At 38.5% G+C, this 16977-nt stretch overlaps 1 protein-coding gene across 2 annotated transcripts in view; it reads left to right on the forward strand.

The window, feature by feature from the left end:
* Nucleotides 1–16977, forward strand: part of Nadk2 (NAD kinase 2, mitochondrial) — a 191042-nt gene that overhangs the window by 163114 nt on the left and 10951 nt on the right. Inside the window, exons 1-5 of one of the 2 annotated variants that reach the window (XM_067121569.1) lie at nucleotides 1027–1220; nucleotides 6849–7069; nucleotides 11061–11336; nucleotides 15302–15414; nucleotides 16243–16348. In XM_067121569.1, the coding sequence (XP_066977670.1) occupies nucleotides 1166–1220; nucleotides 6849–7069; nucleotides 11061–11336; nucleotides 15302–15414; nucleotides 16243–16348 (771 nt within the window). In that variant the 5' untranslated portion in view covers nucleotides 1027–1165. Of the gene's footprint in view, nucleotides 1–1026; nucleotides 1221–6848; nucleotides 7070–11060; nucleotides 11337–15301; nucleotides 15415–16242; nucleotides 16349–16977 lie in introns of those variants that run through there. The other variant, XM_067121570.1, reaches the window with a different exon arrangement.

A 16977-nucleotide genomic window follows, 5' to 3' on the forward strand; every position in this document is an offset into this window, starting at 1 on the left:
TGAAATTCTCATGTTTAGGTTGTGAATAAATCTTGTGTTTTCTTGTCTTTTATTTAGAAGCTAAAAGGCCACTCCACCACGACCTTTCTTAGATCGATTGGTGGCGGTGAGTTGGTGTGGCGTAGAAGTGACGATGGCAACAAAGCTTGTAAAACTCGCTGAACTGTTCCATGAAATTGAACTGGAACTTCCAGACAGGAGGTGAGAGACATTGTGATTGAACAGCAGAATTTAGCAACAGACATAAAGAGAAGAGGATGAAAAACACTGGTAAAAAGCTAAAAGTCAAGATAAGAACCTTAACTTAATTACGTAAACCTAAATAGAAACTCAGAAGGACAAGGAAGGAGCATTATTTTGTTACTGTAAAACCCAAGACACTTTCATTATGAGCTACCAGTTTCGAGTGGATAAGGCAGACAGATCGAAAACGGTATAGGAAAGTCCAAACAACAACAACAACTACTACTACTACTACTACTACTACTACTACTACTACTACTACTACTACTACTACTACTACTTCTTCTTCTTCTTCTTTTTCTTCTTCTTCTTCTTCTTCTTCTTCTTCTTCTTCTTCTTCTTCTTCTTGTAAAAAAACATTGTTTAGTGTTGTAAATTATGTTATTTTAATCGCACTATCGCACCCTATGCAAAGCCACATTTCACATATAGCGACACTTTTCCTTGTCGAATCATTTACATACTGTATATGTTGGGGCAAGGCAACTCAGGATTAGAAGGGAATCTGCTGAGAATCTCCCTTCTATTCCACGACATGTCAGCATATTTCCTCACCTATTTCCTCTAATTTACTTATATTGCAAGTCATGAATGAACCACTCCTATTTTCAAATTTTACAGTGCATTACTGCCTTTTCGGTGCCGTGGTAAATCCACCTTCATTCATTGTTCTCGGGCGTTTAGCTCTTCTGAGAAGTAATTAATTAATATATATAATATATATATAAATATATATTATATATAATATCTATATATATTATAAATATATATTATGTATATAGGTGTTTGTGATGAAAGGGAAAGCGAGCTAAAACTGTATAAACTCCACTTACGGATCCCTAAGCAACCACAACAACCAAAGAGTCGAGTTACCGTGGTTTAGTGCGACTGATTAAGGTATCTTTTCATACATGTGTAGAATATGTGCGCTTTAAGACGGCTGTTCAGTTATGCGACTCGAAACCAAGTCAGAACAGGTACGTAATGCGTCAAGAACGACCCAGAGTGGCAAAGGGCGACGAAAATGAAGAGGTCAGGCCATTTGGGGATGGTTTCAGCTGGTCTGGGAAGGTTCATACGGTACACAGTGACCGTGAAAGTAAAAGAAATGTAACGTTTTCATTCATTTTCATTCATTCAGTAGATTAGCGACGCTTCTAGTGATGTATAATCCTTGTTATGTCAAAGGTTTGTCGTATGGAGGTGGTTGGTGGGTTCTTACCGGCATCTGACTGCCTTGGACTGTTTGGAACAGTTCATATCCCGTGCGGCAAGCGCAATAACTTGTTAATGTATGGGTACCGCCCCCCCCCAGGGCCAGTACTAAACACGGCGAAGGGACATTCCATTTGGCCGACAACAGACAAATGCACCACCGGTATCAGAAGCCCTTAAAGTGTAGAATAAACCAATTTCCGAGGTAAAATCAGACGCGGAGCTAATACTTAGAATTGCCGCGAGGTTTTCCTCCTGTTAAACCTTTCAAACTTTAACTGTCGATTTCCTTTTCAGCGCTGAATGGCCTTAGTTGCCCCAGTGCTTGGCATGTATGCCTAAAATCAATAAATCAATCGATGCAAAGCCGCCATCATTCAGAAACTAAGTCAAGGTCTAGCCTATTCATAAAGCATTAACCCCTTGAGCATTATTCGTAGCCTACTAAATGTCTTTGATATTCCTATAATTTTTACCATTAGTTTTGGGGCGTAGCCTAGGCCGAGAAATGTGAATCCTTAGATTTTTGTTTTGCTAAAAATTGCCCTTAAATGCAATAACCTACATCCTAACCTAGCTATCCCTCAACTTAACCTAACGTAGCCATGGTGCCCTGATGTGTTCAGGGAGCAAAACCCAACTTAAAGCGAGAGGAGGGATGGTGAAATTTACTCTTAACAGAAAAGAAACAGCAAGAAATATATACTTTGTGGGTTGTGTGTAGTCAGATGCATTGTAAATTATTTGTTCATCAGGTATATTGGTCAGTTCAAAGACTTTTATTGTATGCCAGTCTTTGGCAGTAGGCTACAGAGAAATCATGACTGTTGTATTGCCATATTATTGTGGAGATCTCTTCAGAACAATGTCAGTTTAATTTGCTGCCTGCTAATGATATTTTTTTTATTACAACAGTTATCATTATATAATGCCAAATGCTTTTTAAAATGCTTTTGAGAGTCAACCAGCCATATAATTTTATGTTTTTTCGCCAGGTTATAATGTTATTTTTATAGAATTTTGCCTTTGCCTTTGAAAAGTCATGGACAAGTTTGACTATTAAGATCTCATTAACAGTGGACCATTCATCATCTCTAAGAATTTTATAAGAACAGTTTAAGAAATTACACAGCAATTTTTTAATAGGATCGTGTTTTTGAAGTCGGTGAAGTGTCCTGAGTGTCAAAATACTGCATCTAGAAGAAGCAATATCATATTTGGATGTGTGCAGGCTCTGAAAACTAAAAAACCAAGCATATTGGTTCGAAATCTAGAATAGGGGTTTTCTGTCAGTCTCTCCTATGATTTTGATAGATTTGACTTTCAGTTTCTTGGGAAGTTTTTGATTAACCTATTACAATTCCTTATGTTTAACAATACTGAGGACCCATAACCAGAAACTGGGCTTGATTCAAGTTCATATTTGCGTGACATTTAGAAAGTAAAATTTTATATAAGTAACTTACCCAGTAATTACTTAGCTAAGAGTTTCTACTCGAATGGCAGTTAGAGTTCTGAATTCCGTGGTAGCGATTCCTTTGTTTTGTGTAGGGGACTGTGCCCCGCCCACTTCGGGGTACGAAAAAGGAACAACATCGCCAACACGACAATTTGTTTCTGCCGCTTGTAGCGTCAACACCTGATGTTGTTACAGCAGTTTAGAGTTTTTTGGATTTGTAATTTTCTTCCTTGGTGAAGTATTTTTGTAGCCTTTCAGCACTTTTCCACATAGTGACTATGTTGCAAGATGTAGACATCAGTCTTCTTGCCAGGTCTACTAATCTAAGTGGACAGTCTTCCCAAGATAATGTAGCAGACATAACATCTCGTCTTCTCAGATAGTGGACTTCCTTCTCTATCTGAGGACCACGAAGGGACTCTCATCTTCCACCATTAAAGGGTATAGACCCATGCTGAGTTCTGTTTTTAAGCATAGAGACCTAGATCTTTTGATACTTCGAAGCAAATGAAAGTCGACTCCGTATCTTGGAATCTTGATGTGGTTCTCAAGTGGTTAACCGGCCCCTCCTTCGAGCCCCTCCTTTCCACGTCTCTCAAGAACCTGACTTGAAAGACTATTCTTTTTTGCTTTGGCTACAGCCAAGTGTGTCAGCGAACTTCAGGCCATAGACAAGCGGATAGGATTTGCTCAGGGAGACGCAGTCTGCTCTTTTACTCTTGGTTTCTTGGCCAGGAACGAAACACCATCCCAGCTTTGGCCATGCTCATTCACTATTAAGAATGTAATGGATATCCTTGGCCCCCAGAAGGGGAGGAAAGTGTCCTTTGCCCTTTTAAGACCTTAATGTATTACCTGGACAGGACCGAGAAAATTAGAGGCCCATCCAGCAATCTTTGATGCTCTGTCATGAATCCTTCCTGACCTCTTTGTAAGAACACATTGTCGTTCTTCCTAAGGGATCCTGTCACCGAGGCACATTCTCGGATCCAAAAGGACATCCTGCCTACCTTTAAGGTGAAAGCACATGGCATTAGAACTGTCGCCACCTCGTTTGCTTTCAGGCGTAATATGTCGCTCTATTCAATTTACTCTTCAATTCTAGAGTCTACTTATTGGAAGTGTAAGTCCATATTCGTGTCACACTATTTAAGAGAAATAGAACCAGTGTTTGAAAACTTCAGTACCCTGGGACCTTTATCAGTGGCTGGTATGGTATTGGGGAAGAAACATAGGAAGCATTCCTTTTTTCCTTGATCTCTTCGTCTTGAAGTAGGGTATTGAGTCATTGGGGAGCCTGGGGGTACTATGTACCTGGAGTGCACCAGTTTTTAATGGATGGGTGGTGGTTTTTATTTCAGTGTAGGTTACAGCGTTGTCTAGTTATTGTTTTTATGGTGCTGCGCCCAGGGCTAGGGCACCTGTTTTTTATGCTTTGCGAGCCAGTGGAATTTTCCTTCGCTCCGAAACTCCCACTTAAAAGTAGAGGCGATTCGTGGCTTCCGCCATGACACTATAGGTTAAAATGAGCACTGATCAGAGGCAGTAATTACCTGCAGTAGCTCTCTTACCAGGTAAGGAAACAAGAAGCATAGTATCAGTGCTAGCAAATTGTCTATTTCAAATTCATTTTCATGACAGAATGTTTTGGAGTAGAATATGTCCATGTATTCCACCTCCTGTCAATGTGGGATTCAGCTCTGTAATTACTTGGTAAGTTACTAATATGAAAATGCTCTTTTCATGATAAAATTGTATCATACATACTTAGCAAGTAATTACAGATCAGAGCCCTCTGTCCCCTCTCATGGACATAAGGACACAAACGAAGTGAGCTTTTCTGCTCTGTTGTCCCTATAGTTCGCCAATAGTTGGCGGGGCTAGTCACCTACACAAAAACAATAGAAGTGCTACTGCGATTTTGTAAATTTAAGCTGCCGCACGAATGGAAACTATAGCTATGTAATTACTTGGTAAGTAGGCCTATATATGAAACTTAATTTTATCATGAAAATAACATTTTTCAATTCCAGCATCCCTCATAGATCTTTTACCAGCATACCCTATAATTCTGGTAGTTGGATGCTGATGACTGTTGGTGCTTTGACATCAGTTATTTATCTTAATCAGTCAATAACTCATTGCATCTGATAACCGTCATCAAAGTTCTTGCATTTCTTGTGATTGCCCAGTTTATGGTTCATACACTGAAAATGCATACATTACCTTCTTTTTCTTTATTGTTTCATTGTCGTTTCATTTATTTATCCCACAATCACATCTTCCACCATTTTATCTGGCAGCAATATGCCAACTCCATTTTGGCTTATTTCACTTCCACTCCACCAGAACTTGTCATCAGAATATATCCAACCCCGTGACATATTTAGTTTTCTTCTTACCGCCTTCAGAGGAGGAAGTACTTTTTGCTCTCCTCCCTAAAGCTGGTTTGTCCTTCTTTGCCCGTGTTTCCTTGCATTGAGATTTTTGTGTCGTAGTGATATATTGTGTGTTTTATATGTGTGTTTTGGCTTTTGATAATGCAGTCCCAAAACTCATTTAAGCAAAGGGTTAGTTGCGTTACAAGAATTAGATCTGCATCTACGCTGCAAGTAGATTGGGGATCGGTTTCAAAGGAAGCAAGAAAATGCGAACAAGTGTAGTTTGCTACACTGGGACACTTCCTCTGAGGCTTAAGGGAATGCTTAGATGAGTTTTGGGATTGCATTATCAAGAGTCAAAACACCTGCGCACAAAACACACAATATATCACTATGACAAAAAAATCTCAAACCAAAAAAACACGGACAAGGAAGGAAAAACCGGCTTTAGGGAAGAGAGCGAAAAGGATATCCTCCTCTGAAGGCGGTAAGAAGAAAACCAAATACGTCACGGGGTTGGAGATTAGGTTGCTGTCCACTTCCTCCCTCATCCCTGTGACTGATGCCAGATGCCACCAGTTCCTTGCATAAACAATTCCTGTTGTTTTGTACCTGTTTCCAGCTGGCACCAGAAGATTTATCTTAATGTTAAGACTGCAAGTTTGATAGCTGTGACAAATACGAATTAATTTTAAAAATTTGTCATTTTTCTTCCTCCAAGCATCTTCACCAAGCTCTCAACTTTTTCCCTAGCTTCTGTTATAGAAGTTCTTTTCTCTAAAGATTCTTCACAAGTTCTGTCTGTTTAAAGACTGCTTTGTACTTAAGGCTGTATCTTGCTTTGAGTTCCATGTACCATACCCTCGATGATGAACTCCATCCTTCTGGTGGGGCAAGCTAACTACAGTATTTCCAATGTACTGGCTCTGTACAGTAAACCCCCCGTATTCGCATTCTCATGGTTCGCGGACTCACGCATTCGCGGGTTTCTCTGTGGAACATATCTAGCCATCATTCGTGGAAAATTCGCCCATTCGCGGTATTTTTCACTGAGAAATATTCACTAATTACTGTATTTTCATGAATAAATGCACTTTTTGTGATAAAACTATTAAAATACTCAGGTATAAGCATTTTTACAGGGTTTTTCTTGGTTTAAGCTATCAAAATGGAGAGTTCTAAGTGTTTTTAGAGGGGTTTTAAGCATTCGCGGATTTGACCTATTTGCGGGGGGGTGTGGGACGCATCCCCCGCGAATAAGGGGGTTTCACTGTACTCTAATTATGAACTGCATTTCTTCAGTATCAGTCCGCTTCCAAACTAACATTGACAAGTAGATACATGTATAACTATTGTTTATGCTCTGTATGTATTATGATTACTGTACTGTGTGTTAATTTATTTTAAAGATGTTTTTATAATGTTGATGTTTTCATGCATTTTATCAAAACCTTCCTTGTTCATGGTGAATTTTTATATATAGATTTTTCCTATTTCTTTCACAACAGTTTCAGTTACAGTAACTAACTAATGTATTTTCCTCCATTTAGGCTGCATGTGTGTTTGTCGAAGGAAATTTTCAGTCGACTCCATACCAAACTTAGACCCATCAAACTTCAAGCCACAAAAAGTTTTGATTCTTACAAAACTTTCAAGATATGAATTTGAAAAGAGACGTCATCCAGAGCTCACTGAGAGAGAATTGGAGACCCGACTGAGAAGCAGAGGCTCTGATTACAATATGTTGTTGTATCATCACTACATTCATAAGGTACAGCAAATGACATATTTGAATAATGTTAACAGTTTTATCATTCCTGAGTGTGATATGGATACAGGATATACAGTACTGTATACAGAATGTAAAGTAACACTAACAGTTAAAACTTTTTTGTGTAGATGTCTTAAATATAATCAAGAACATTTGTGAAGTTTGGGAAACAAATTAGAAGAAATTTTGTCAAATTCTCCATAATTTTCATTTAACCCAATGTAAATTTTTTTTTTTAAAGCTGTAGTTAAATAAGTACAACATAAACCATTTTACTAATAAGGCAAGTGGTACTAGGAAACACACAGGGTGTTTGTGGTCACCTTTTTATGTGATTCCGAAAGCAGTGGGGCTGGTATCCCCAGTCATCAGCTTCAGTATTGGAAAATTTTTCTTTGACAGCCCTTTTGCATGATGGAGCAATGGGCTCAGTGTGTTGTGCCATCAGGAATAGGGATTTTTTGGCACCACCCGATTTGAAGAATGCCTATTTTCGGGTTTCAACCTGTTGAGCATCAAGGAAAAATCTATGGTGTATTTGGAAAGCGGGGCACGTGTAAGTGTTTGTTGTGTTTCAGTCTTGATATGGCCTTCCCCAAAATATTTAATTATGCTCTAGCCCTGGTAGCAGACAGGGCTTATTCTAGGCAATATATGACAAGGAGGGCTTTTAGAGACATGGCTAGCCCCCCTTCTTCCCTTCACACCTTGATCTGCGCTGATGATTACACAAAGAGGACCAATTTTCAAGAACAGGACCTCTCCAATATTAGAGGCCATGACTAGACCTGGTGTGTATGTTTCTCAAGCATTGCTGAACACCCTAGCACCAGTCAGAGTTACCTTGTTCATGATGACCATAGCATCCAATATTGCTTCCAGATTTTTGTCTTTGCCATGACTAGGATGCCTCCAATTTATTTAACAACTGTTCAGGTGACTCTACTATTATAGTTGTCATTATTTTGATTGTTATTATTAAAAACAGTTGCTGCTTCAGTGGCATTCACCTTACACACAACTTTCCGATATTACATTATTCTCATCAGCAGATAGACAGTAGAATAAATTTTCTAAGGACATGGAAAGGCATTCTGGTTTTGTTGTTTATTTTTTATTCTTAACTTTTGACTCAAACACAGGTGGTCATCTACTGAAAGAATGATTGGAATACAAAGGTGGACATTTATTATTAGCAGGGGAACTGGTTTAAACTTAGTAAAAATCTGGGTATGTCATATTGTAAGTGGTCTGTTGCAGGTGTTTTTGCTGTAAAACTCACAGACATTTGGACCTACGTGGATGTGTTGATAAGGGAGGCTGGGTGGTTTTTACTAGTGTATCCCCCACTTGTGTGACTGGAATAATGGATCTTTCTCAGTAGTGCCAGTGGATTATTTCTCTCTCTCTCTCTCTCTCTCTCTCTCTCTCTCTCTCTCTCTCTCTCTCTCTCTCTCTCTCTCTCTCTCTCTCTCAGCATTCTTGAAGGTGTTTGGCATCAATTGATTTCTTATGGCTCTCATATGATAGTCAGAATATATTTCGGGCTTTCTTGTCTAGGATATGCAAGTCTTCAAGAAAGCACGGGTGTTAGTAATCTGTTGCCATGTTTATAGTTTTCATGGCTTTAATTAATTCTTCTCATTCAGATCTTCTTTGGTGTTTATAGTAATAGTGATTGAATATAGCACCTCCCTGTAGATGACTTGAAAGGCATTTTAATAGCTAGGTAGTCATCATCCTGATGCATAAATGATGGCATCCATCTCCTAGGCCTGTAAATTTGTAAACGACATTACTTTTTTCAAATCTGTCTATATCGAGATGATGACCACTAAGCTAGCAAATTTCTCTTGTGTCATGTACAAGATGTTGCTATATAGTCACCTACTAAAACTGAACACAGAGATGATCTGAAAAAGAAGAATTAAGGCCATAGAAATTATAAACATGACACTGACTGTCAATACCCGCACTTTCTTGAAGCCTCCCATTTCTTGTAAAAAAAAAAAAATTTTTGGTAGCCGCTGTGAGTCCTCAACGGAGTTAGACTTTGATGGTCCCCCCAGAGCTCCATAAGACAGACCAACCAATTACAAAGAATTCTCTTACAGTAGTTGATCTCAGCCAGAATAATGCCTGTTGGCACAGCGATAAAATATAAAGGACTCAGGGCAGGAGGGCTCTATCTCCTGTCCTGCAATAACTGCCTTGGCTCTGACTACGTGTCGCCTGCACAGACGTGACAACAACAACAAGCCGGTGGCCATCTTCATTACACGCCATGTCTGTGCAAGATAAATGTTCACCCCGGTCCCATGCTTTTCATCAGGGAAAGTGAGTGGGTTTGAGGACTCGCCATGGCTACCAAAAATAGGTTTTTCTTATATCAAAACCTGTTTTGATAGTGTAGCCACTGTTCACCCTCAAAGGAGCTTACAAAAGAAACTGACAGGTGACGAAATGGCTTAGCTCCTGATAAATAAATCCCAACAACCCAGATTAAATTTTGGTCTGAGGTATAGTCACAGTTAATAAACGATGATTTGGAATGAATCTTACCTACTGTTAAAATTAGCTTACTTGTATATCTTCGCGCCATTAGGTGCAATCAATGCTCTTGATACACTGTACAGACAGTATTGTTTTGAATTAGGAAGGAAGTGTATGGGAAGTTTACTGGCAATGTTTTATACTGTTAAAAGTAATTGATTTGTATGAAAAAATGATTTTGATTCATAAAACTTGCATACTAATGTACAGACTTTATCATGTAAATGTATTATTTGGAATGAACCTTACCTTCCGTTAAAGTTAGCTTCTATCTTTGCGCCATTAGGTGCGATCAGCATACAAAATAAAAAAAAATAAAGCTTGACTGTATATATTAGGGCAAGATCCTCCCACTCCCATAGTGATCGACCCATTTTGGTTTCCCTTGGAAGAGAGAAGGTGTCGAAGCCTTGGCGTCTGTCTGTAGCCAGCCCTCTGGACTGTCCTGGGTCCATTGGTCTTCTCCATGGACAGGGAACCATGACATGCCTCAGGACCAAGGTCTGTGCCCTTCCCCACCTCTCTCAGCTGTCTCTCTGGTTCGGGTTTGGTGTGTTCTCCGGATGAGTTGTTTGGTATTTTGGTGCTCACGTTTGCCGGCTCACTCGTCGTCCATTTTAAGGAGAATGTAAGTGATGTGTATGAACTGCCAGAGTTACTTAGGGATACAGACATTTTACGTTTGCCTCAGTAGTTCTGAGCCACATGTCAGTTCTCTTGTTATCATTTGTTCACCCGGTATCCAGCAGCCATTCACTAGTTAGCCTGATTTAAGTCCTGCCAGTATCTCAAGTACTCAAAGCAATCAAAGGATACCGCGTTACATTGCACTCAGTTCTGCATCATGATGACTGGAATATTGCTCATGATTTAAAGTTTGGAGAGGTTTTCTATCTTTTTTGCTGGAAATTTTAATCTTCTATCATGGTTTACGATGAAATTTAGACGTAGTCCTCCAGATTTTAACATAACCTCAGCTTGATTCTTGTTTCTCTGGCTGCACTAACCCACCATCCTCAGTCTATGTGGTAGTCAGCTAACTTTAACGGTAGGTAAGATTCATTCCAAATAATTATAAATTTCATGATAAAATGAATTATTTGGATACGTACATACTTTAAAGTGGAAACCCACCCAGCCTCCCACATCTTAGTGGGTGTTCATGAAGAACTCTGACAAAAACGTAAATATTTGAGCGCCACTTGGTGGGAAACAAGTGATTACAGAGACAGTCCTACGGGCTAGCCAAGTGTTATTTGTTTTTCATTTTGTGTGCCGATCACACCTAATGGCACAAAGGTATAAGCTAACTTTAACAGTAGGTAAGCATCCAAATCATTAATTTTATTATGAAAATTATCATTATTTTGAATAAGACAAAAATCAGCTCCTTTCTCAGAAATTTACATACTGTATAATTGTTTCTTTTTTCCATCAGGGTGTAGAAAATACTGTCAACAGTGTATTTACAGCAGCAGGGATTGAAACAAAAGTTGTATATCGCTTTGACTATTCTGATCCCAACATAGAGTGGGCTGATGCCATTGTGACCACAGGAGGAGATGGAACTTTTCTGTTGGCCGCTTCAAGAGTGCTAGATAGGAACAAGCCCCTTATTGGGTTCAATTCTGATCCCATGAGATCAAAAGGAAAGTTATGTCTTCCACAAAAATACTCTGTAGATGTCAGAGAAGCCATTGACAAGTTACTTAAGGTAAGATAAGTTTTATATTCTCATTGATAAATGAACTTTGAAGAATTACAAAGAAACCTAGATATAGTAAATATGTGCAAAATGGACTTGATACCCGTATACATGGTAGTAAAGAATTACCCCAGTTCGTGAATGAAAATTGCTTGGGGAAAACAAATAATCGCAGTTCTTGTTTTCTTGTTTTTATCAATTCTCTTGCTCTTTGGGTGATGCTGGAATTTTTTATGCTGTGAGCTGATATGGAATGGAAAGAACCTAATATCATTTAATTTTTAAGATTCATTTTATTGATGAATAGACGAAGGGTGTTTACTGTAATGTTTAGTAGATGGTTTTAGTTTTTTAAAGGAAATGCTTCATTCATTTTAGATTATGCTGGACTTTTCACAGGAAGGCAGCAAAAAGTGTTACATTGCATTTATAATGAGTATATATTTGTTAACACTTCAATAAAATTTTGACTCAGACTAGATAATACCTTGAATACTTTTGGTCTGCTGTCATCCATACTTATTTTACATGTTTAATGTATTCTTTTTCTTGCAGTATTTATGTATTACTTAGGTATGCAGTTAATTATATTCAGAATACAAGTAATTACTGTAAAAAGAAGTAATTCTTTGTATAGTACTGTATATATATATATACATATTTTTGTGAAATATTCACTAATTACTGTATTTTAGTGTTATTTTCGTGACTACATTTTTATGATAAAAAATTATTTATTATTTTTCAGATATTAATATTATTGTAAACGCAGCAAAATATCAATCAAATGTTAAAGTAAAACCTTCTATGAGAAGGTTACACTGGACTGTATATAGCCATTGTACCATCAAGGCCATGGTACAATGGCTATATACAGTCCAGTGTAACCTTCTCATAGAAGGTTTTTCCTACCAAGGCTAAAGGGTCCTTTCCACTCTCTGGTTTGATTTCTGGTTGTCCTTCTAGAAGAGTTGCCTGTCAAAGCTAAAGAGTCTCTTCTGCCCCTACTCATGTAGGCAGGGATGTCACACCCTAAAGGAAAAGTCACATTAACCTACTATTCACACGTGGGACACTAAATAAAAAATTATTTCCCCTTTTGTTTAAGTGTAGGGTTTTTGAAGATAAATCCTGATGGCTTTTACTGACAAAGAAGGATATCTTTCTTGTTGTCAAGCTGAATGCTGAGATGGAACAACAATTAAAAGTGTTGGCTGAGGGTAGGAGGAACTTTTCTTTCTTTACCACAAAGACAAAGGCTAGGTCAGGCCATTACTTCTCCATTTCTTTTGTTAGAAACCTTGCTAGAGAGAGCATGTTACTCACTCACTTGCCCAACTGGGACAGAGTACTGTACAATTTTTTCAGGGTAATATCTTTTAGAATAGCATCCTCTAGGGTTATGTACACTGAACTAGATAGGTGTTCTAACACAAGCGACAAATCTCAAGTTTTGGCATTTAGTACAGGGTGGGGCATCCCTTTTCAAAGATGGGCACATGTGACAAAGTTTAGTGAAAGAGACCGGGTTAGTGTCCTTGTTCTTAAATACTTGTGAGAAGCAGATGGATAATCTTTTAATAGTAGAAATCATCAGCTTCTTTGATGCCACAGGAAGAGAAGAAATGCTACAACTAGCATTGAGAGGGTGATGGTTCAGCCTACTAAATCAGATATGGAATACTGTCCACATGGCCTGGTTTAGTCTAGCTGTAGATTGTTTATCTGGGTTAGAGATAACTTTGCACAGTGCAGAAGGGCTCTTTCAAGGTCCACCAGACGTGCGAGGAGTTCCAAAAATGTGGCTTGCTGGTTCCAAAGTGGGGATATGAGGGTCATGTAGTCATTGTTGGATTGTCACAGTTTTTCTAGCTCTGGGTGGATAAAGGAGGAGGTTGAAAATGAGTGTGCCTCTATTGTTCCTGGAAACTATTGCTGTTTCCAGCAATCTTTTAACTGAACTGGCTGTGAGAAACTAGTTCTTGATGGGAGTTAATGGTGGCTTAGACACCTTTGCCACAACGTACTCCTTTGATCTTGGATTGTGCCAGAACCATCAGTGTACCCAGCTTCATTCCCAGATAAATTGCCTTTTCTACTGATGTCAGATTGGATTTGTCCCAGTTGATGGTTAGGCCCAAATATTTGAACAAGCTGATGAGGTAACGGAGGTGTTTTCAGAGTTCTGTGGAGGAAGATACCATGATCAGCCAATTAATGATTGTTATACCTCAACAGACTCATGCTTCTTTTGTGAACCTAGAAAGCAGCTGGGACCTGACACAAGTGAAGATCTGTGGGGCCGTAGCTAGCCCAGAATAAAGGATCTTGCATTAGGAAACCCTTCCTTTCCAAACAGACCAGAGGAATATCCTCTTAAGACCTATGATTTGATCTGAAAGTGTCATCTGTAAGTCCAGAGATGCCAAAAAGTTGCCTTTCCACCCATCTCCTTAATTCAGGCCAGTGATAGATCAACTGCAGCAGTTCTGCAATGTTGCCATAAGCCTCATAGTCCCACCTTGACTAAGTAAGCCTAGTAATGGACCTTCTTGTACAACTAGTGAACCTCCTAGGACTCTCCTTACTTTCCTTATTTTAAATCCCAGGTTTTCATATTTTGGGAAGCATGACGGTGCATATATTGTAGAGGAGCGTACGTACCTGTACAGTATATCATAAAGGTATTTTTTTTTTAGTCAACTGTCATTTTTTGGGCTTTCGGACCAAGGCACAGGGGTCCCCTCATGCTGCTTGTTTCATTCTGGCTGAACTGAAGCAGTTTCCTATACAAGGGTGCTTTTTGCTGCACACATATGAGAGCCTTGATCCCTGGATGGAATGAAACTTCTGGCGGCAGTAAGATCCAGAAAGTGTTCCAGATCAAGTAAGAATGTTTTGGGTTTCATGCAAGAAGCCTTTAGCTCGATTGGCTGAGTGGATTTTGTCTAGCTGCACTACTTATCATCCTCTTCTTGGCATGGAAATCGTCTATCTTTTAACAGTTGGTAAGATTCATCCCAAGTAATATTAATTTTCATAATAAAATTTATTATTTTGGATACTTATCTGCTGTTAAAGTAGACTCCACCAAGCCTCGACGCAACTTACTAGGCTGTCAAGGAGAATTCTAACAAGCTAAAATATTCAAAACACACCTGGTGGAGAATAGGTGTGCTAGACAATTGCCCAGGCAGCTATTCAGTCTTTTGTTTGAATGCTGACTCACCTATTGGCACAGAGATTTAAGGTATCTTTAACAGTAGGTAAGTATCCAATTCATAAAATTTATTATGAAAATTTATATTTTGCTCATTGCTGATTTACTAACAAGTTACTCATGGATTAGAAGACAAAGTTGTTCAGTAGTTTGCTGCTCAGAATCTCTAGCCGATATCCTAGTAGTAGCAAGTCTCCTCTGCCAAAGTAGCTTCTCAGTCATTCATAGAGTGATCGATTTTTAGTGCCAAAATAAAATCCATTTTTTATCTATGAAATTGGGGTGCTTGGTACAAACCAATTACTGTACTGGATAAGGTAATTTGTCTTCCTCCTAACCCCACAGACAATACTCTGCATGACTGTCCATTTTCTGTTGGTAAAAAGCACTTGTGCAGATGGCAAGCTACATTCTTTTTTGAGTATGTTGGCAAGGGAGCTTATAAATCTGAGGGCACTCATTGAGTGATAGATTTGCACCAAAAAATAAATATTTTTATATTATGATTTTCTCAAATGTCTTAATTTGGTGTACCAAATCTTCCATGAAGTTTACAGCATTGATCACATTCCGTTGGGGAAATAACTAGAGACCTTTATGCTAGAGAATGATTTTCTTCTGAAGATGAGCTTGGATTACTAAAGGTAGTTTGTATATTCTATGAACTTTTTGGGAATACTTGCTGTCCTGTGTTGTACTTTAAAGGCACTTTTTTTCATGATTCTCAACTGCCTTTACATATATATCTTTTAAGGGAAAATTCCGATGGACATTCAGAAGTAGAATTCGTGTGACGTTGATTGGAGATAACATTTACAAACCCCCTGTCGAGCTTCACGATCAGCAGTTGTTACATCCAGAATACAGGTATGGTAACATGGTTTCTACTGATATTAAATTAGAAATGTAAAGATATTTTTTGCATTGCAAAATATATATACCAGTAAATAAAAAGTTTTCATTCACAAGAATTCATTGTCATATTTCAAGGTCAGAGTAGAGTGTCAGATTCAGACTCTGAATTAGAAAAAGTCATAATGTGAAGGTACCTTTGATACTGAGAAGTATTATTTTCTAGGCAGTTCTCATTCTTTGTTAAAGATGGAAAATAGGAATGCAGTTAACTTCCTCGTCTCCACCATTTGGGCTGAAGAAGTGGCAAACACGGTAGAAAAACAGATAGTAACATACCCAGATAAACATAATTACGTGTGATTACACCAAGGAATATATGAAAAAATTAATGACAACGTAACATTAAGTGTTCCATAAAACAATTGGCATCCAATCAAGTGCATTCCTCTCTCTCTCTCTCTCTCTCTCTCTCTCTCTCTCTCTCTCTCTCTCTCTCTCTCTCTCTCTCTCTCTCTCTCTCTTGCAGAAAAAAAGTTGAGTGATGTAATTATAGAGGAAAAACCTAAAACTGTACAAAATAGATACACTGTTTTGTTGCACACACACATATATATTTATATATTATATTATATAAAATATTAGGAACCCTCGCTGAAAATGATCCTCATATTTTCTGCTGGTTTGTGCAATCTTTTCTTGTTTTTAACGTTTGGATGACGTGTATATCCGTCACCAGTAAGCGAAGGACTTAAATTTGGATGATGTTTATAACTGTCATCGGTAAGCAAAAGGATTAAAAGTGGTCAGTGATAGGTATTTAATTAAATTACATATTTGCAGATATCTTGATATAGATATGCAGCTTCGTACAATGGAAAAGGAAGTTCCACCATGCTCTGAATCAGGCCTAGCAAGAAGAGTCCTTCCAGTCCTAGCACTAAATGAGGTAAATTGCTATGTTTTTTATTTTGATTTTACAGTATTACTCAGAAGACATTCCAGGATATGTTATTACGTGTTTTTTTTTATGAACTTTAGATATCACATTCATTGTACACTGTACTGTCATCTCCTCAGTTCAGTGGTCCCAATACGTTCACAACCCACATACTTCAAAAGGTGCTCTCGACTGCCTTGGTTTGAGGAGCCTAGATCAGGAAACTTGGCTCTCTTACATGGGGAAAACACTTCATCACCTGTACACCTAACCCTCACTTGCTGTTGTTCCCTGACCTGTCATTCCTGGCCAAGAATAAGGGCCAGTTGAAGAAGAATATCCCTATCCTTCTGCAGGAACTCAGTATTACAGATATAACAATATGCTTGGTCTGGTCACTTCATGTTTACCTAGATTCCATGGTTAACACGAAATCTAGGTAAACATGGTCCAGCTGGTCCTCTTTTCTTTCATCCTACCACTAACAAGCATGCGAACACTACATGGGCTGAGAATTAGCTTGGTGACCCTAATTAAGAAGGCAAACCCCTAATCTTTCTTTAAGTCACATGATGGCTAGATGGTGGGCACCTCTCTGGCTTTCCTGTGAAACTTCTTCGAGAAAGTTTCCGAGTTTA

Source organism: Macrobrachium rosenbergii, chromosome 19 (assembly GCF_040412425.1).
Source record: "Macrobrachium rosenbergii isolate ZJJX-2024 chromosome 19, ASM4041242v1, whole genome shotgun sequence".
Taxonomy (NCBI): domain Eukaryota; kingdom Metazoa; phylum Arthropoda; class Malacostraca; order Decapoda; family Palaemonidae; genus Macrobrachium; species Macrobrachium rosenbergii.